Raw genomic sequence first — 20,639 nt, forward strand, 5'->3', positions numbered from 1 at the left:
ACTGAAATGCTGAAGCAAATCCCCTAAAACCTCAATAAACTGATGGCGTTTCTTAAAGAAGAATGGGCCAAAATTCCTCCACAGAATTGTGAGAAACTGGTGGTGAAATAGGAAACACTTCAAGTTACTGCTGCTAAAGGTGTATCTACCATCTACTGAATCATGGGGGGTATTTAGTATTACCTACATTTATTTAATTTGCCTTAATTTCTTCAAAGTAAATAATCACATGGTGAAAAAAGTTACGTTGTTTGTGGTGGAATTTGCCTAATACTAAAATCAAATCAAATAAAAACAGTAATGTTTAAAAGTTAAAGTAATATTACCTCTGACTCGATGGGCTAATTTCCCACCATGGTTTGCAGATGTCTTTTTGCATTGCAATGTGACAGAAGTACTTGAAACAACTCCCTTTAATCACACCAGGTGGCGCATGTATGGTGGACTATTATTTTGTAGGACATGAACTAGGCCTATAGGCAATTTGTCCTTTTAGCAGACATTAAATCCACCAGGGTTATACTTTACAAATACAATAACCAAGTACATTAAAGCTTCGCATTGTAGTTGTTTCAGAGGGAGCCTTTGGGTGTCAGACTGAGGACAGGCGTGGCAGTGGGCAGGTCCTTGAAAACCATCAGGGTCCACCGACTTGGTATCAGCGGAAGGCCTGAAATAGTCTGACAAAGGAACCCTGGTGTCGAAACCGAACACTGACAGACTTAAAATTAACATCTGCTTATTCTGAGGACGGCGTTGGGCTGTGGGTGTTCCGCACCCGCACAGAGGAGACCGTCCTGATGATGCACTGAGGTGAGTTCACGGCCTCATCACGCTTGTGTTTAGTTAAGTCGAATAACACAACCATGGAGAAATGATGGGCGTATTACAGGGTTCACCCGGCGCATGCATGAGCGGTGTGTGTGTGTGTGTGTGTGCATTTCACTGATGTCTCCGTCTGTGACGATGGCCGCTTTATGTTTACGGTGATGCACTACGCTTTCCATGGATAGTCTGAATCATATGTTTGTCCCTCTGGTCAGGAGATTAAGTGCCGAGATAAGTGCACTTACTCTGAGATGAAGCCTGTGTCTAGTGTTCAGTGAGACTGCAAGACTGTGGGGACCGTGTCTTCTCAGTTCTGTAGCCATGGAGTGTCTAATGTCGCCACTAGCGTGCCAGTGATGGCTATTTGTTATTTTCACGTTGCCCAGACTGTTTGTGCTTTGTGTGAGCAAATGAACAACGCGAAGAATGTGTATTTGTGTTTGCTCGGTTCTTCACGGAGAGAAGGCGGGTGTGTTGCGTTGTGCCGTCGCCGATGGCCTTTGCATTTTGCGGGTGGCCATTAGCGGATGCTCTGCTGGTGCTGATGCTGCAGCGCGTGCGAGTGTTGCTAGGCAGCCATGTCGATCGCGGGCTGCTGCCCTGGAGGAAGAGCGTAGGATGCTATAACCCATAAAACCATATTTTGCTTTTAGGTTGATATACGAGGCCGCAGAATTAGTGTCAATGTTGTGTGCGGCATTCAGATGACTGTCTGATTAATAGGCGTGTTCTCTTCCTACCCCCATGTGATACATTATGGGCTCTGGGATTGGGGTGTGCAGATGTTTTTAATTCCACAGCACAATGGCATACATTGAACCTGGAATAGATTCCGGCCACAGTAATGTGGAAGCTGATACTAGTTTTTGCTCTCAATCCAGTTTCTGATATGCACTCATCATTGTTCCGTATACAAATTTCTAGTTGCATCTTAAAATAAAATGTGTAACTATTGAAACGCAAACTTGAGATTTCGAGGGACAAGTAAACACATTGTAACAATCATGGGATATGTTGTGCTCTGACCAAAAAGCACTAAACTAAGAAGTTTGTTAAACCTTATATGATCTGCTTGATATGATCAATTTTCATCCTTTAGGCCTTATACACGTCCTCTAAATAAGATACATAATCCCATAATATAAAGTAATTGAGAAAGAGGTTCCTTTAGCTGCTTTTCCATTGTCGTCAATTTCAGTATTGTACATTTGCTTAGTGCTGTCTACTGCTCTTGTTTATAGAAATATATAAAAATATAAATATACATTTTTTTATAATATAAAAAAATGTGTATATAAATATTCAGTAAATTAGTTTAGTTTAGGGACCTTGGTATTGTGTTTTTCCTTAGACAGGCATTATACTATACACAAGAAAACCGTTAATGTTGTCTTCACTAGTGTAAAAACATTATTGTTTTAGCTTATAAAATAAAGAATGAGGTTGAATGTTTTTAACATACCTAAAATATTTGAAAATGTCTCACAAACTTGACCATGACATATGACATGAACCCTAATGAAAGTGGAGCCATAGAAAATCAATTCAGATCTGCTTATACCTGTCTCCTTCCTTCCAAATGGGTAGATGCACTGCAGTCAATACAGACGTCAGGATGATATACACTAAAATCTAGTTATTAGTTTAGTTTGCCTCTTTTTATGGTGGGATGGGTCAAAGATGTCATAATCCCTCTCAGAAGAACGAAGCAGCTTTACATTTATTTACTTTTTTATTGGTATTAATTGTGGAAGTGACACTGAAATTCAGATTTTTGCTGTTTGGTTTTATGAAGTAATGTGATGATGCAGCACAGTTAACTGTAAAAATGCAACTAAGAATGATAGGAGGATGGAGCAAGCAGCCAGATCTGCATGTCTCCCCATAGTGATTAGGATCCTCCCCGGAGAGACAGAGCCTTTCTGTCTGCTGCCTGTCAGCAGCTGGGCCCCCTCTGGCCCCAGAGTAATGTACCCTGTGAACCATCCTCTATTGTGAGACTGCTGCTTAAAATAAATGAGTTGTTAAAAACAGTCGTGAATACATTTGAATGTTACTATAAAGATACTATAAAGATGAATATCTGCATTTATTGCTTAAAACCATAATACATTTCTTTAATGAATATATTAGATTCAATACTTGAACAGTACAGTTTTTCATATTTTTTTAAGAGCAGATTAGATAATGCTTTAGGGCAGAAGGTCTCAATCCTGGTCCCCAAGGACCCCTGCTTGGCTTCTTTTCCAATTAACCCAATGCACTACCAGTCAATGGGAAGCTAGATGATACCACCTTTGAGGGTTTGGGGGAGGAAGACAAAGTGAAATGGTATGTTCCAGCTTGTGAGTGACTGAACACACCTGGTCCAGTTAATCAGCAGCGCAGTATGTAGTGCAGGATTAGTTGAAAACGAGCAGCGCAGAGGACCTGGAGGACCAGGATTGAGAACCCCCCTCTTTAGGGTACTGCTGATTCATTGGGGTAGCTGATGTAGTAATGTATTGCTTTTGAGCCCAGGGAACCCAACAATGACTGCTGAAAGTGCAGTTTATCCAGAAACTCCATTAAAGGTTGAGTCCATCTGTCAGACTGGAATGTGTGCAATGCAATGAGATTTACTAATGTCCGTGCATCTGATGCACATTTCTTATTCCCTCTCCATTCTAAGGATTCAAATTTGAAAGCTTGAACTGAATGTGAGGCAGATGAGGTATAAGAGATTGAGAGTGCATGTGATCAGGAATGAAGAAATAGATTCTTACAGTAAAGCAACTAATCAAGTAGGTAAGTTATTGAGTCAGTTAGTTAGATGTGGCACATGAGGGAGGGTGTGGTGTGTTTGTGACCTTATCTGCTCCCTGCAGCATAGTATTTGTGTGTCTATGGGAGAGAGAGAGTTAAATATGTTTCACTCGGGGAGTGGCCAGTTTTTTTCAGAATATTCTTACGCCAACTCTTCACTTTTTTCAATTACTGAACCATATCACTGACTAACTTCCTGTTAGTGGTTCTGATGCTGGTGACTGCCGTGAGCTCTTAGTGCTAATGCTGCATTTTCTAGAGCTCTGCACTTCCACTGGCCCGTGCCCTGAGGAATACAGCATCCTTAATGTAAGGGTAGGTGTTTTGTCTTAATGCCGTCATTTGTAAATACAAGGGAGTCAATGCTTAATGTGGACACCAGTATAAGGTTTGTTGTGCTCTTGCCAGCAACAAGCTCAGTTTGTATGTTAATGCAAATACAATAACATTTACTGCGACTGAAATGTACATATGTAAGCATATTGATTTGACAATTGTTATTTAATAGTGGATCATCATTGATGGATCTCTACTGAGATTTTACCTCACTCTGCTCTAGTGTTCACTCCTGGATCCTTAGGAATTGCTCTAATGTAGGATAAGTGTGATTTGGTATTTTGTAACTTATTTAAGTTCTAATGATCTTATCTCCCCCTTTTACTGTCTCATCTATCCAACACAGCTTGTTATTTGAATTTTGTTAGCACTGTCTAGTTACCATGAATTGGTCCATTATTCCAATAACTTAATGGTTGTTTTTGATGGCATCATGATATATCTTCAGGCTGTTCTCGAGTTGTATTTCAGACATACATATTTTGAAATAGAATACACAAATGGAATCAAATGTATAATATTTTAATAGCAAATGTACTACATTGGGATTAGTTAATGTTGTGAATCTAGCTAAATGCTGGATTCCGTCCCCATGCAACTGCCATTGTTAGTCACAGAATTTCATTTCTTGAAGTTGAGCTTCTGTTGGTACTGGACTGCTGTGGGTGTGTTGTGGGTGTCATGACAGTAGTGAGTTTTGCAAGCATATCTGTCCACTCTCCACTTTGTGCGAAAACCTACAATAGTCAGTCAGGGTGGGGAAATTGGGTGGTCTGTGCTGGTTTCCAGTCTGCACCCCGTGTTACCCCTGTAATTTCTACTCCTCTTTTCCTGTACAAATTAAAACAAACTAGTATATGATGTTAATCAGTGAGGTTTAGAAGAGGTGATATGTCCATTATGTTACCTTTGGACAGAGCTAGACTGTTTCCCCTCAAGCCTAGTCTTTCTGCTGAGCTTAGCTAAGTAACTTAATATTTAATGGACAAATATGAGAGTGGTATTGATCTTCTCATTTTACTTGGAAAAAGTGACAAGAAGGAAAGATCATCATTCTGAAAAAGGCTTATTTTTCCAAATGTTGAATTGAGCATTTAAACATGACGTCTTGCTGTTATTGATAGTCTATAATATGTAAATGTCATGTTTGACATAGCAGTTTGTAAATTTTTCTTACAGTTTCCCCTACCCACACTTGGTTGTAAGGCACCGACAGTAAACAGTAGAAGATGAGCAAGTCCCCCACCCCAAAAGGCACCCCTGTGCAACGCAGCCCCAGTGATGGGGTCCCTGAAAGCCTCCAGTCTCCTCAGCATTCCACACCTGGCTCTGGACCCCAGCATAAAAAACGTATTTCCAGTCTCCTCCAGAGTCCGGTAAGATTGTCCTTCTTTTTGTATTTATTGTTTTAGTCTTGTTTCCCCTTTCTTTCTCCTGCTCTATATCTCCTCTGCTCTAGATGTGATTATGTCCCAACATTAGAAGAAAACTGTTCTCAAACCCCACTTGGCAGCTTGGGCCATAGTTGCTGCTGGAGTCCATCCAGTGTTTATGATTGTACTTACTGCTACACATGGGTCTCTGCATAATGGTGAAGCTAACCTCTGGTGATGAAGTTGTGTATAAAGTGGAGAGGGAGATCAGTGATGGAGAGAGGGTGACTCATTCAAAATATTAAGTCACCCTTAAGTGTGTGGTGTAGGGCTGTTTGTTAATCAGTTCAAAGGCCCCATCATTTTTATGTGATTAGACAAAACTGTTCAAATACTACACACAGGCATTTGCATATTATTATGGTACCATTTGTTTTAAGTTGTGTGTGTGTGTGTGTGTATTCATATATGTGTGAAAATAAACCAATATCTGTGTTTGTGTATAGTCATTCAGAGAGGAGCTGGATGTGCTGATCCAGGAACAGATGAAGAAAGGTGGCAGCTCATCAAACCTATGGGCACTAAAACAGATTGCTGATTTTATGGCTTCACATGGCTCTCCAGCCGCCCTGCCAGTCTCCCCGTCTAGTACGTACCAAAAACTTTGAAAAAAGTTCTCCATTGGTTTACCGTTTTACTTTTGTAATGTTGAAGCTTGTAGGAACTTTTTCAATTATCCACATCTTTCAAATAGTGAATAAATAAAAGACCTTTTCTATTATTTCTATTACCCTATTATTTATCTTTTATTGGGTACCAGAGGTACTGTTTTTAATGACACTGGTTAAAGTAAAATATCAGTCTTACTATGAAGCAGTATATGTGTATATTTATTTCAACTTATGTACATTTTTCATTGCACAACAGCACATGTACACTCAAAGCAATAGGAAAAACAATAGAATTGACATACGGAAGAAAAAGACAAACAAGAAGCCGTCTTCCATAGCTTGGAGAAAAATAACAATGCACTGTTTTCTCTTCCCTCCGCTTTTCTCGCTTCTTCCCAACAACACAGACATGATGATGGTGACGCCCATCAATGATCTGCAGGGCTGGGAGCCTGGCAGCCTGGTGAAGGGGGAGAGGTTGATGCGCTGCAAGCTGGCCAGCACACATCGCCTGTTCGACCTCTATGGCTGGTCCCAGATTAGCCGCGCCTGTCTCACTGTCAGTATTACTGTTTTTTACATTACATTCCCAACTTTTTCTGTTTTAATATGCAGAACACCCATTTACAGAGAAAGGAAAGCAAAACAGCTGTATTAAAAAAGGTTTTGAAGAAGCCTTTTGTCTCTGATCAGACATTTCTGTTCTGTTTTTTTAATGTACTGCATCTCTATCATCCTTTAAAGAAATTTGAGTTGACTGAGTGAATGCACCAACCAATAATGCATTAGCTTTAACTGCTCGACTTTTTTCTCTGGGGCTTCATTAACTCAGAGTCCAAACTCTGTTTTAATATTTGTTAAACAGGCCACAGAAGGTTTCTCACATTACAGTGTAATATTTTGCCTTATGGTCATTATGTATTTAAGTGTGGTCCTTGTCCTCCCTGCAGCTGCGTGTCAGCAAAGAACAGGAGCACTTCCTGGTGCTTCCAGATGGCCTGGCCTACAGTGAGGTGAATGGATCTAGTCTGGTGAGTAATCAGTCAGAACCTAGGTTGCACACATGCGACATGGAAAAATACAGCCCTGCAATTTAATTAATATTCAAATGGCGATTGTATTATCCTATTGTATATTATCCTATTGATCAGAAGTGAAATAATTAATATTTTTAAGTAAATAGTTGTAGTTGATATTGGCTTTACTTCCGTCGCATTGGCGTTCAGTTGCTGACAAGATTGCTACTCTCTAGAAAAAAAAAAAAAACATGCTTGTGGTGCTTTGTGGTTTCTAAGGTAAAAGTCAATATCCTGGGGGAGGTGGTGGAGAAGGGCAGCACTCCCCTGGGTGTGGACAAAGAGAAATTCAGCCTACACTCTGCCATCTACTCGGCCCGGCCAGATGTTCGCTGCCTGCTTCACCTCCACACACCGGCCACAGCTGCGGTGAGTCGGCCTGGGCTGGTGCCAGGGATGGGGGAAGTAATAATCTTATACAGAAGCTCTGTCCTGTCATGTTCAGAGGAGATTACGCTTACATCCAGATTTACATAGAAGAGTGTTGTCTCAACATAAAACACTATCTAAACTGCTCATCTTGGATCATTGGTGGTAATTCAGTAAGTTACATTAAATATTGCTTCATACTGTTGCTGTAGTGTTTAATTCATTCGATTCTGATAACATTGTTTTGTTTAGCATGGATTCGCTTATAAAGAACATTGTGACAACACTGGGATTATGAGGTTTGCTGGCACATCTGACTGCTTTGTCTCTCTCTAGGTTTCAGCTATGAAGTGCGGCCTTTTGCCATTGTCCCATGAGGCTCTGTTGGTTGGGGATGTAGCGTACTACGACTACAATGGAGTCATGGAGGAGGAAGAGGACAGAGTGGAGCTGCAGAAGAGCTTGGGACCTACCTGCAAGGTGAGCGGACCTCAGGAGACAGAACCTGAAAGAAATTGGATACGTGCATATCATTGCCTGATTCAGCAGCTAATGGCTCCCACATGGATTGTTTGAACTTTAAGGATGAACAGAGAGAGGACATGAGGCTATGTGACCTTACTTTGGATTCATTACTGAAGCTGATGCTGCTTCTCTCTTTTAGTCCAGAGTTGAATTTTATTTTATGTGTCTCAGGTTCTAGTGCTAAGAAATCATGGTATTGTGGCTCTGGGGGAATCTGTGGAGGAGGCCTTCTACACAATCTACCACATCCAGGCTGCCTGCCAAATCCAGGTAGTGCACACACTCATACACATGTACAGAGGCTGGTTTCTATAATTTCAGTTTCTTTACATTAATTTAGATAATCCAGTATGTGCCTAACCTTTTCTCAACCCCAAACATACCCTAATCTTAAACCAGGTCTTCACAGTTAAATGTAGTGTTTTACTCATGGGGACAAGATGCTTACACACGAACCCACACGCGCGCGCGCACACACACACACACACACACACACACACACACACACACACACACACACACATGAAGGTATACATGCACTCACACTCCACTGACTAACAGCTGGCATTCTTTGGCATTCTTCAGACAAGTGCTGCCACTACATGTGTATATGTCTGGGAGAGTATGCTGGCATTTGTATACAATATCTTGTAGATGCAGCAGTATTACAGTTTGGCATTTGCCCTTTGCTTTTTACCCCTTCACTGTAATTTGGCCATCTGATCTGCACTGCAGCATAATGCATTACAGGCATTTTGTGTGCCAAAAAGTCACTGCAGTGATCCTACAGGACCAATAGTAACCTGTACAGGAGCACATATTAAATATTAGTAGACACGTTATATAATGTTCAGTGTGTGTTGTGTGTGTGTGAACAACGTAGAACAGGAAAAGTGAAAGTAAGCTCAGAGGAGCTGATGAGATGCTGCAGCTTGTTTCAAATCTGTTTTCCTCTTCCAGGTGTCAGCTTTGTGCTGTGCCGGTGGAGAACAGAACCTGATTCTGCTGGATCGAACAACCCATAAACCCAACCCGGCTGGCACTGTGGGATGGGCTGGCTCCACCTTTGGGCCACTGCATAAGAGTCGTATAGGAGAGCATGAGTTTGAAGCCCTCATGAGGACTCTGGATAACTTGGTAAGTGAAGGTTAAGTTATACTGTAGGAGAGTTGTCCCGTTAGACCAGTGCCACATTAACGCATTACTTATTTTCTTGTTTGATTTACAAAAATGTCAAAGTCTGTCAGCTGCATTGCATTTGCAATACAACATGAGCACTGCTCGATGCCATATGGATGTTACTATATATAGGATTGTACATATACATATTGTACACTGAGTGTTACACTGAGGATTTTTAACCCTCACGTGACCAACTTTACAACCCTATATATTTTGAGTTTGATTTGAGGTTTGAGTCTTATAGTGTGACTTCTTGCTACTCAACATTGAGATTTTTCCACTCCTTATCATCATTTTATTGTGTGAGTGCAGTGTATCAGCCATGTGCTATGGCAACTGCTGCTGTATTTCCTGTGGCTGATTTACAATAAAAGCATGAAAGCCTTCCTGTGGTTTGTAATGGAAACACTTAAATGTAAAGAAGCACAAGATGGTGAGCTTTAAATCAGCAGTAACTCACTAGTAATTGCATCTTTCATTCAGGAGATATGGGTGTAAGAGGAACATAGTGTGAAATACTTCTTTTATTATATATATTTCTTATATATAATATTTGTATTATAATATCATGAGTCAACTACTTTGATAATTATCTCCTGAGAGTTTGTGATGGAAATGTGTATCTTTACAGATACAGCATATCACAGCTCGGTGCAACTGGAGTCCACGAAGCAGACCAGGAGACAAGTGGTTGTTTTCTGTCCACCAAGGAGTGAAGTGACACTTAAGCGATTGTTTCCCTTTGCTGTTTTTCAGGGCTACCGCACCGGCTATGCGTACCGTTTCCCTGTACTGCTGGAGCGGTCGCGAACACGGAGGGAGGTGGAGGTGCCTGCAACCGTAACTGCCTTCCACCAGTTTGATGATGACGGAGTCCACCCAGCTATGAGGCAGCATCCCTTTGCCCAGCGCCAACAGCAGGAGAGAACCCGGTGGCTCAACACACCCAACACTTACCAAAAAGTCAGCCAGGAACAAGCTAGCCCAGGACACCAGCGCAGCACTGTGAGACTCTGGAAGTCATTTTCTTTTGATTTACTGAACAGAATGATCTAAAATCAAGTTGATACAGTATTTCCATATGTTTGAAATACTTGTGATGGTCTCAGTTATATTACAGAGAATTATTTGTCCATTGCTATATCCACAGTAAGAGAGAGATACTGTAGGTAGAGGGAATTAGTGATATGTGGGAAATATAAAAATGGTGGAGATCACAGGGATCAGAAACAGGAGGAAGATTACAGTGAGCTGTAGGGAGGAAAGGACGGAAAATGCTTGAGGTTTGCTGAGACATTTACTGTACATTTTATAATATATAGGGCACGTAAAAGGGAAACAGACACTGTAACAGAGTAACTAACTCACCATCTCTCTGCTGATTTAAAATGAATTTGGTTGGATTTGATGTGCATTCTGAATACAAAACCAACTTATCAGGTGGTTCGTGTGGAGGTGGAAGTAGACTGTGGAGCTTGTTTTTTAAATTTCCATATACTTTGGAGAAAAGATGGAGCACAGCATCAGTGATGAGTCCTTCAGAGACAAAGTATAAAGCTGGTTGCGTTACATCAGTGGGAGGGGCTTGGCTCACCCTTTCTGCTTTCTCTTGTCCTCTGACACCTCCCACCACCCTCGCTCCCGTCTTCTCTGCATTGCAGGGGAAAGACCACTACTTAGAGGTGACTACTGCAGTGCAATGTCTGCCCTCTGGTGGCAAAAATATACTCCATATTAATACAGCTTCACAAAAATATACTTTTTAAGAAAAACTTGCATGGTTATAAAAAAGTCAGATCCTCTACTTTTTGAACATATTCTGACTAAATAATTGAAAACTGGCTCTGTAGTGGTTGAAGACAGAAGAGGTGATGCAAGCTGGCAGCACTTCCATTAAGATGGAGAACCCAAACCAGTTTGTGCCTCTTTTCACCAACCCTCAAGAAGTGATTGAGACACGAAACAAGGTTTGTTTTGCACTGGCCCTTTTCTGTCTCACATAATCATTTGCAAATGTTGCATTCATTATGCTGTCGCATGAATAAAAAAACATTTTAAACACTTTCCCCCTACCCCCAGATTCGACAGCAGAATCGTCAGGACATGAAGACAGCCGGACCACAGTCTCAAGTACTTGCCAGTGTCATCACAGAGGACAGTCCTCCTGTAAGCTCAGTCCATCAAATCTCTCATTTCATCTTCAAGTCCCTTTGTTGAACTTTACTTTTAAAAGCCGTTTTTTCGTTTCTCTTTCTGTTAGTCTCCAGTAAGCCCACCCAAAGTCCCACCAGAGCCAGAGCCTCCCAACCCTTTCAACCAGCTGACAGATCAGGAGCTGGAGGAGTACCGCAAGGAGGTGCAAAGGAAACAAGATGGAGGGACTAATGGTACAAGTAATACAACATCAGCAGCAGCTCGTTACATTAACTGTATTACCTCAGTTATCTTAACCAACTCTCCTACAAAACCAAGATGCTGCTATAAATGTGTTAGCTACTTAGCAAGTTATTTCAATCATTTACCTAAAGTTGCTATTTCTAATGTCATTCTAAAAGCCCCGGAAAAGAGAAGACAAAGGATGTAGTAACAGATAAATAAAGATATTTATTTATCTGATCAATCGTTTAGTGATTGGAGACAAAGAAATATAAAAGTAGTTTTACCCATTGACTGGAGATTATTGGTTAATAACTGACTTGTCACATCATCTTTTATTGCCTTCTTGCAGTCCTAGTGAGCCACAGGGGTGTCTGCAAACTTTTGGTTATATTGTGATTAATATGCCATCCCTCACTTTCACAAGATTTTTGCAATTCTTTCGAAGCATTTTAAAAGTGCTGTGTGTAACATTTTCAAACCAGGTTTTGTGTATCAGACTTTGTATGGAAATGTGAAATCATCACATCTATTTGTCCTGTTTTTTGCCCTCCTCTGTTTCATGTTGCAAAACACTGCAACATATTTTGCTGCATCTATTCAATGCTGGCTGTTTTCTTTTTTTTTTTTTCTTATTCTAAACGATTCATGTTTAAGTCTACAAACCTTTTGAAGTTGAAATGCTAAACACAGCACTTTAATGCAAAACTGGATTTCACTAGTGACTGTTGTGACTGTCTCTTTGCCTCACAAATCTAACTTCTTGCAACTAACTTCTGATCCCTCACTGTCCCTCACTCTGTGCCTTTGTGTGTTTGTGTAAGTAGGGGAGGAGGTTGCAAATGAAAAGGAGTCTTCCCCTGCTACCTCCCCTATAAAGGGCCCCCCTCTCTCAGGTGAGGCTTGGCAGAGCACTGCCCTGCTTTGCCATCGGCCTTCACATGGACTCATGTGACTTACTGCTGCTTGTTTCATCTCATGCTTCAATTATTCACTAACAAACATGTTACTCCTCATCGTATTCAGTAGGTGCTGTCTCTGTTCATACACTGGTGACTCTCAATTGTCTGTTGGTGCTGTTGCCCTGTAACACCTGGGATAGGTTGTTAGTTATCGTTGATTTTACGAAAATAATCAGCTAACATGTTTTAACAGGACTGTGTGTGTGTTTGAACCAGATTTGTTTGACTCTGACCAAACAACCTTTCACCTGTCAGACAGTCAAATGTAGTGCAGCTGAGTGAGTGGTGCATGGAAGTGCACATCTTCTTTATTCAAACTTCCCACCAATTCCTAACCACTGCGAAGAGCCCAGAGAGTGCAATTACCAAAACGGTTGTGACTCTGGCAGAAAATGCTATCGTCTCGTACAGAGATTGGCGCCAGCCGCGCTTACACAGCAAGTAGCATTTTACTGTTCTATCTGTTTAAGCTGGTGGTAATTTCTAATATTGTTGGATGGTTAATAACAAATATTAACACATTCAGTACTATTTTTAAGTAAACACTGATCAATACAATTTAAAAATGTTGGTTAAAACAAATGACAAAACATTTACTCATTTACCAAAGCAGATCATTTTATGTGTAGTCATCTATCTATCTAATCTACATTTCTATAATACAAATTATGATCTAGAGTAAAATGGGCTGTCGGGTCCTGTCATTGTTTGTAATAAATCTTTCTTATGTTCAGCATAGCATAGTTACACCTCTGTAAAACACTTGTTGTTTTGGCTGTTAATGGTTTAGTTACATTTGCCACATTTCAGTTCTTAGTGGGAAAGTCCATCTGTCTCTGTACCCGCTGTTTCTCTTATACTATCTCTCTATCCTCTGTGTGTGTTCCTCCATACTTATTCATAGGGCACTTTTGGTGCTTTGGTCTTGTCTCAATAGTTAATAGAGAAACAGTATGGTAACTTCTATAAGCAAGCATGTTCATGCGCAGCAACATGTCAAGCATGTAACTTTGCAGATTCAACCCACTTAAGGTTTTCCATTCTGGCTGATCACTGAATGTTTTTTCTTTTCCTACGTTCTCTTTCCTTGGAGCAGAAGAGGCAAAGACTGACTCTCCAGCCATACAGAATGGAGGCGAGGAGGAGAAGCAGATGACTGAGGCCCTAGAGAAAGGCATGAAGGCCCTTTCAACCAATGACACCACCTCCATCCCTGCTCCTGTGCCTGCCAAACCACAAGGTGGCACACCCGAGGGTTCGCCATCCAAGTCCCCATCGAAGAAGAAAAAGAAGTTTAAGCCACCATCATTCCTGAAAAAGAGCAAGAAGCAGAAGGAGAAAGCGGAGACCTGAGGCATTCGGACACAGCAGACCTCGGTGAAATGCTATTGTGAAATATTTCTTAGTGTGTAATGGAGTCGCTGATGGAGTTAACCACTTTATACGTATCTATCCAAACTGTCAGTTAAGATGTCATTCACAGACACAGTGTGCTAAATTGACTTTTAAATCATTTACTGTAACACTGCTACTCACTGATTTGATCTATGTGCTGATTCATTATATGCAGGCTAAAAAAAAACACTGATAATTATTATCACATACTATTTGACCCAGGTCGGATAAAACCCAAGATTTTGATGCACTACTTTTTGTTGGACACACACACACACACACTCCCTGTGTGACATATTATTTTCACCTGCTTTGCTATGTAAGCATTACTTAACTTCACTGTATAGGCATTCATACGTGTTCCTTTTTTACACTGGCATTACTGATGTGATCCTGTACATTCATTGCTCACAGTTTGTTTCAGTATTTTAGCCATAATTTTGCAAAACACAGTGGAAATGTAGGTCCCCATAAGTTATGCACCCGTTATCCATGTATAGGCAAGTATATATACACATTCTAGTATGTTGCATTTGTTCAATGTCAAAGGCATCTTCTAGTCATGATTTGGTTCTTATCAGATAGATGTTGCAGGTATACTATGTGAGCACAGGTGCAGTACATGTAGAAATATACTGATAGCTAACTGATTGTGCTGTTCTGAATGCTGGTTTTCTGTACAATTATAACATCAGGGAGGAAAAAGGAAAAAATGACAGTAAATATACTGGCTCGCAACAAAACTCAAGCCGCTATAAATGCCACTAAAAATGGATACGGCATAAAGAATTTGCTACTTGTCAATGCAGTTTGAAACGCAGTGAAATACTGAAGGTACTAAACATTCCACTTTTCTCATTTCTTTTAAATGTATGTGTGCAAAATACCTCTTAACAGTTGTAATTATTTTCTGTTTAAACAAGTAGCTGTTATCAAAATGCTGATGTGTGATGTTTGCTCATGGTTTTAATTTATTTTATATTAGAATGTATAAGTGAGTGTTGCAAGGTTACCATGTATCAGTCATTAAAAATCAAGTTTGATTTAAAACCATATGGGTGTTATGCTTTGAGCCAAAAATATGTTTGAAAAACTGTGGATTTGTGAATAACTTCTAAATCCACAGTCATTAAGTCATAGTGATATCTGCTAGATTACAAAAAACACTGCAGGCAACATAGATAAACCGTGCGGAAATTAAACTTGGTTCATCCCTATTTACGTGGATGAATGATCCTGTTTACATAATCAGCTGACAATAAAGTGCAAACTGAATGAAAGAGAAGTGTATATATTCCAATTAGTTTGAATATAACCAAAATAATATGACTATGACTAATAGTATGTCAAATGCAGAATGTACAAAAATACATTTTGCAAGGAAGTATAAGTGCTTGTGTACTGTGAGGGTCAAAGGCAGAGTTTACACATTTTTATTAAGAAAGAAGTTTTGTAGCATATTGGGGCCAAAATGATGTCTCTTTGAGACTAGTTCTGTTTCAAAAAAACTCTTACACAAGGTACAGATGAGGCAGGAGTACAAGTTTATAGAGGTGCATTGATGGACTGATCCGGTTTATGTAAGACAGCTCCCTGGAGCAGAGTCAACATTTTACCTGCAAATAAATTAATTAGAATTTAATTCATGTGGAAAAAAAAGAGTCCTTTAGAAAGGAATTTGAATATAAATAACTCAGATGAAAACGGAGCAAAAGTGGAAACAGGAAAGGAAAACATTTATCTAATTTGGCATCATAATATCAAAATGATCCCAGACTGGAGAACATTTTCCATAAGTTCAATAATATCAGTGGATAATGACAAAACAAAAACTCATACAAAAAGCACCAAACAAAGTCTCCTCTCCTTTTACCATAGCCAATACAGCCAAAAGCAGCACAATTTGGCACTTAACTTCCTTACGACGCAGCAGCTGCTGGTCACGTGAGTTTTCTCAAGGTGACACACATCAATACGGTGTTTCAGTCTCTGTGCTTGTAAAGTTTGACCCATCACCATTTATTAACATTCATTTACAAACTATTACACAACAATTGAAAAACATCAGATTTTGAAATTCTGTTGAAAAAGTTGAAAGTTGAAAAAGAAACTACTTCAAATAGAGAAACTAACAGCAGTTAAAGCAGTGGGTCTCAATCCGGGTCCTGAAGGCCCCCTACCCTGCTTGTTTTCCAACTATCTTTAACTTATCCACTGCTGATTACCTGGATCAGGTGTGTCGGTCAATCAGACAGAGGAAGATGAGCTGAGTTAGTAAAACAAGCAGAGCAGGGCTCTTTGAGGACCAGGATTGAGAACCATGTAGTAGTGATGGCCAGATCAAACTTCATGAAGCATTGTAGCTTTTCATCAAATTGGTTCACTTCTTGAAGCTTCATTAGCTCCACCAAGCTATATACTAGACAAAAGCAATTCAACAGGTCAAACAATTAAAACACGACATTGATGGTTACTGTAATATGGTTTGCGTATACTTTTCAAACTGAATTGAATAAATTTACTTTCCACAATGTCAGTAAATATGCACCTATAATAATAATAATAATAATAATAATAATAATAATAATAATAATAATAATAATAATAATAATAATAATATAGTGTTTTTCTGTCACGTGGTACGTCCCGCAAGCGAGGCTTTAAAGGTCAAAGGCTTCACATACCTCATCAAAACAAGCTGTTTTTTATCCTAGGTTACCCAGGATAAACCTCCTAATTACGTGCTCCTAAGCCTCGGCACGTAATGTCACTACCATTGAGGCTAATTAGAGTCAGTTTACTGTGACAAGAATAAAACACAAGCTCACCTCCAGCTCTGTAGAGGGCGCTTTTACGTAGAACGGTAACCGGAAGTCGCACATCAACGAGAGGCAATACAAGTCCGGCTCAGAGAAGCAGCCATTAAATTTAACAAAACACTACTCTCAGCTTCACATTTTTTTTTCCATACATTTTTTACTTTGTGCGACGTAGATTTAGAAAGCTAAATATTTGACAAGGGAAATGGGCAGGAGCAGGAGCCGAACTCCCCCAAGACGAGGTAAGAAACTAAACGCAGCTCAGGTAAACGTTAGCTAGGTTAGCTAGCACGCACATAGTTAAGAAGGTAAATACGCACGTTTCTGGTCTGATTTTTGTTTAATGATTGTGAGTTAACTGGATGTTTCTGGGTGTAGTTAGGCACGTTAACATCTGACATTCTCTAGCTGGATACCATATATATACAAGCAGCGTTTTAACGTTGAAATGCTTTGTATCGTAGTAAGCTACATTTGTTTTGGACCTGAGTATGTGGAGACCAAGAAATCTCTTGATTAGTGCAGAACACCATGTGTTGATACAGTGCATTTGTTCAGCCAGCGGTTAAAGCGTCTTTTAACGTTACAGGTGAAATTCCTGCGGAGTTTCTTGATATTACATTATTAGCAGTCGTCGTTATTTTGACCAATGCAATGACGTTCATTGAATCAAATATTTTTTCGTATTGTAGTATTTAGCTAGTAAATGACCTGTTCTGATGCGTTTTTCCTTCATTTAAACATGTGTTGTTCCACTAACTTATTCCTGCGTGACTAAGTTAATGGAACCAAACAGAGGTAGAACAGTATGTGTTACTGACGTAAGACAATCTAGGCCATTCTCTAGACTAAGTTTTAGCTGAAGTGATTACACTGTCCTGACACTACTGTAGTCCATATACATTAATATGCCTAAAAGATACTTTGGCAGTGTCAGAGCAAATGTCTCCAGATGCAGATGTTTATGTCAGTCATTCCTTAATAAATAATTTGCCTTGGGGCAAACATTTAAATTCTCGATAATCTCCTTTAAGAGAAAAGAGAAGTCATATGGAAACAAAGTTGAAGGATAATAAAGATATTTTCTTGAAGGTCTACCTGTATTGAAGATTTCCTTTTCTATGGATATGGTATCATAATATTATTTTTTGCTTTCTTGCAGAGAGAAGGCGCTCCCGGTCAACTTCACGGGACCGTGAGCGAAGGCGAAGAGAGAGGGATCGCTCTCGTTCTCGAGATCGCGACAGGGATAGACGCAGATCTCGCTCGCGGTCTCCTCACAGGAGGCGTTCAAGGTGAGTTTTATTTAATGATTGTGGGATTTTAGGATAGAACAGGATTCACATTTGTAGCTGTCTGGTTGTTTTGTCACTTTTATTACATCAGTGCTAGTTTTTTAAATGCTAATAGATGTGCATGTTGTGCCTGGACAAAGATTATGAATAAGTGGATGTTTAACTAGGAAGTGTTTTTATTTCCAGTGTATTTTTGTGGTTCCGCCTCTATATAGGATGTAACAATGATTGACATATCTTGCCATACTAAACATTGTCACTACAATAACATTGATGTCTTACAATAACCCTGGGTTGATCCCATGTTTATACCCTGTCGGGTTAACTGTCAAAGATCCATTGTCCTTAAGATCAATTTGTTTATGGGTATAGCACATTTATTAAAATTGCTTTAACAAGCTGCCCTCAGTAGTCTTGATAACTGCAGCCATCGTTGTGTTCCCGCCATAGATCTCCTCCTAGACGTCATCGCTCTTCCTCCCTTTCTCCTGTAAGGCAAAAAGACAGACGTGAAGATGAGCGCAAAGAGGTTAAGGAAAAGCCAGCAAAGCCCATTCAGATTTCAGGTACAAGATGGTCAAAGTGTTCACATTCGACTATACACAGACTAGCCACTTCATTTGTTACATCTGTACAAGTGGATGGTGGAGTCAGATTGGAGTGCATTGTATTAAGAGGTGCCTCTGATGTTTTGTCACCCTCATTCTTTTTAAATAGGGTGGCCAAAACATTAGAAGCACATCTTACTATAATGCAGTCCAGACTCCATCACACAGTAATAAAAACATAGTGGAATTATCACCTTTCTGACAGTTCCAACTTAAAAACTGAGTAATTATAACCTTGTAAAAGTTCAAGGCAGAACTGCTGTATTGAATTGCAATATATTGTACAGGTCTACCTATGAAGTGGCAAAGTATAAGTGTATGTTTACATATGTTAAGCAAGACTATTGAAATGGAATTTTCAAGTGCAATATTCATGTTTTGTCCAACACTGAATACCATTATATTTTAACAGCGGAGGACATGCAGGGCAAAACAGATGAGGAAATTGAGATGATGAAACTCATGGGCTTTGCTTCCTTTAATAGCAGCAAGGTGAGTGTGCAGACGGTGTCCTATGTTGTGCAGCCACGAGGTGGAGCAGTTTAATACTATGACTGAAACAGCGACTAGCTCCTGCACAGTGCAGTTGTTGTCCCCTTGTGTTTTGTTTACAAAAGTTACTCTTCAAAGCGACATCCTTTAAGCAGTAGATGGAAGGTTTTTGTAATGACACAGCTGCAGTCACATGAATTTGAAGGGGATATTAAGATAGCCAGTGAGGACTAATTCATTTATTTATGGTGAAGGAGGGGTAAATGTCCTGGCACTCAGAAGATCAAAGCTCTTGTTTGTTAGAGCATGTTTTTTTTTTTTTATTGCATTATACTCTTAGAATTTTTAGGTTTTAAACAATTTTAAAATTGTATATACGTGTGTGTGTGTTAGTCAAACATTTTACAGTAGTTTTCAGGTCATTTGTTATAGTTTATCTGAACAAATACATTTCATAATTTAAAAAAGCAATAAAAGTTGAGCACAGCTTACATTTGCTATATTATTAACCTCACTTTATAACTGCCAATTGTGATGTCTTCAAACAGGGCAAGAAAACTGATGGATCGGTGAATGCGTATGCTGTCAACGTGACTCTGAAGAGAAAATACAGGTACTTAAACAATATGTATCTAGTAGTAGAGCTTTTGGTATTATACAGCATTACAACAGAGCTGAATATAGAGGACAATTTTTGGAAATGGTCTTTCCGAAGTGCTTACCTGAACCCAAGTTTTTGGTCAGATTGCTGAGTGAAAACGTCAACTTTTCAGCCCCTCACAGTGTGCACTCTCAGCAGCAACCACTGTTATTGTAGCCAATCACCTCTGCAGGTGTTTCTATGCAGAGATCCTGGCTCTCCCATTGGTGCACGATGATGTAATCTGCAAGTGTTGCGAGGGTAAAAGTGGTGTAATGTTTTCTTTATATACTTTTTTTTTAGGCAGTACATGAACAGAAAAGGTGGATTCAACAGACCACTGGACTTTATCGCCTGAAAGTAGCACCTCATTCCGGTTGTGAGACACTTGCCTCTGTTCCCCCTTGTGGATGATATTGTACTATTGCTGTTATTTCTAACTTTATGCAACAATGATGTATGTCCCTTTTTTTTTTTTTTTTTTTTTTTTTTTTAATAAAACTGTATATGTAGATAATAGAATAGTAAGAGCTACAGCTGAGTGTTGATATAAAACCCCTTTGTGGGCAAACATTGTTGTTGAGGTGATTTATTTGAAATAAACTATTTTAAAATGAGTATGCAGTTGTGATTTCATTGTATTTGTTTTAAGCAAGTATTGCCTGTTGCATCTGTCAACATATGCAACATTTGTGATGATAATTATTAATCGTATTTACCCTGTAGCATTTCACACTTGCAAATTAAAGAGTTTGCTATAAGTATTAGTGTCTAAATATATCTTTTATAAACCAAGATGTTATGTAGGCATGTAGGACAGTGTGGCTTGCATTTTCTGTGGTCTGTATCGACAAACTGGATCAACATTGGTGTTCTATATGAGTAGA

The 20,639-nt window shown here is 39.6% G+C and overlaps 2 protein-coding genes across 13 annotated transcripts; both read left to right on the forward strand.

Moving 5' to 3' along the window:
* The first annotated feature begins 451 nt into the window (after positions 1 to 451).
* On the forward strand, positions 452 to 14,951 carry add2 (adducin 2 (beta)). Of its 12 annotated transcripts, none has more exons than XM_067520207.1 (16): positions 452 to 813; positions 5,149 to 5,345; positions 5,849 to 5,990; positions 6,421 to 6,572; positions 6,964 to 7,044; positions 7,309 to 7,458; positions 7,795 to 7,938; positions 8,155 to 8,253; positions 8,944 to 9,120; positions 9,922 to 10,170; positions 10,827 to 10,847; positions 11,016 to 11,132; positions 11,245 to 11,331; positions 11,426 to 11,558; positions 12,366 to 12,437; positions 13,600 to 14,951. In XM_067520207.1, exons 2-16 carry the CDS (start codon positions 5,199 to 5,201, stop codon positions 13,854 to 13,856), a joined length of 2,028 nt encoding a protein of 675 aa, XP_067376308.1. In that variant the 5' UTR covers positions 452 to 813; positions 5,149 to 5,198; the 3' UTR covers positions 13,857 to 14,951. The 12 variants fall into 12 exon arrangements, with proteins under 12 accessions (XP_067376308.1, XP_067376311.1, XP_067376312.1 ...); XM_067520210.1 differs by having other exon boundaries at positions 12,369 to 12,437; XM_067520211.1 differs by having other exon boundaries at positions 453 to 813; positions 11,426 to 11,552.
* Positions 14,952 to 16,770: 1,819 nt separating this feature from the next.
* Positions 16,771 to 20,242, forward strand: snrnp27 (small nuclear ribonucleoprotein 27 (U4/U6.U5)). The gene is made up of 6 exons (XM_067520221.1): positions 16,771 to 16,959; positions 17,880 to 18,012; positions 18,463 to 18,578; positions 19,033 to 19,112; positions 19,661 to 19,725; positions 20,056 to 20,242. Exons 1-6 carry the CDS (start codon positions 16,923 to 16,925, stop codon positions 20,108 to 20,110), a joined length of 486 nt encoding a protein of 161 aa, XP_067376322.1. The 5' UTR covers positions 16,771 to 16,922; the 3' UTR covers positions 20,111 to 20,242.
* The last annotated feature ends 397 nt before the right edge of the window (positions 20,243 to 20,639 follow it).

Source organism: Channa argus, chromosome 11, assembly GCF_033026475.1.
Source record: "Channa argus isolate prfri chromosome 11, Channa argus male v1.0, whole genome shotgun sequence".
NCBI classification, from domain to species: domain Eukaryota; kingdom Metazoa; phylum Chordata; class Actinopteri; order Anabantiformes; family Channidae; genus Channa; species Channa argus.

Excerpts from the sequence above, each read along its gene's own strand:
- add2 (XM_067520207.1), top strand. The coding sequence starts at position 5,199 with ATGAGCAAGTCCCCCACCCCAAAAGGCACCCCTGTGCAACGCAGCCCC. Across the intron at positions 6,573-6,963 it reads TTAGCCGCGCCTGTCTCACT|CTGCGTGTCAGCAAAGAACA; the intron begins GTCAGTATTACT and ends TCCTCCCTGCAG. Across the intron at positions 10,171-10,826 it reads CAGGACACCAGCGCAGCACT|GGGAAAGACCACTACTTAGA; the intron begins GTGAGACTCTGG and ends TCTGCATTGCAG.
- snrnp27 (XM_067520221.1), top strand. The coding sequence starts at position 16,923 with ATGGGCAGGAGCAGGAGCCGAACTCCCCCAAGACGAG. Across the intron at positions 16,960-17,879 it reads CCGAACTCCCCCAAGACGAG|AGAGAAGGCGCTCCCGGTCA; the intron begins GTAAGAAACTAA and ends GCTTTCTTGCAG. Across the intron at positions 18,013-18,462 it reads CCTCACAGGAGGCGTTCAAG|ATCTCCTCCTAGACGTCATC; the intron begins GTGAGTTTTATT and ends TTCCCGCCATAG.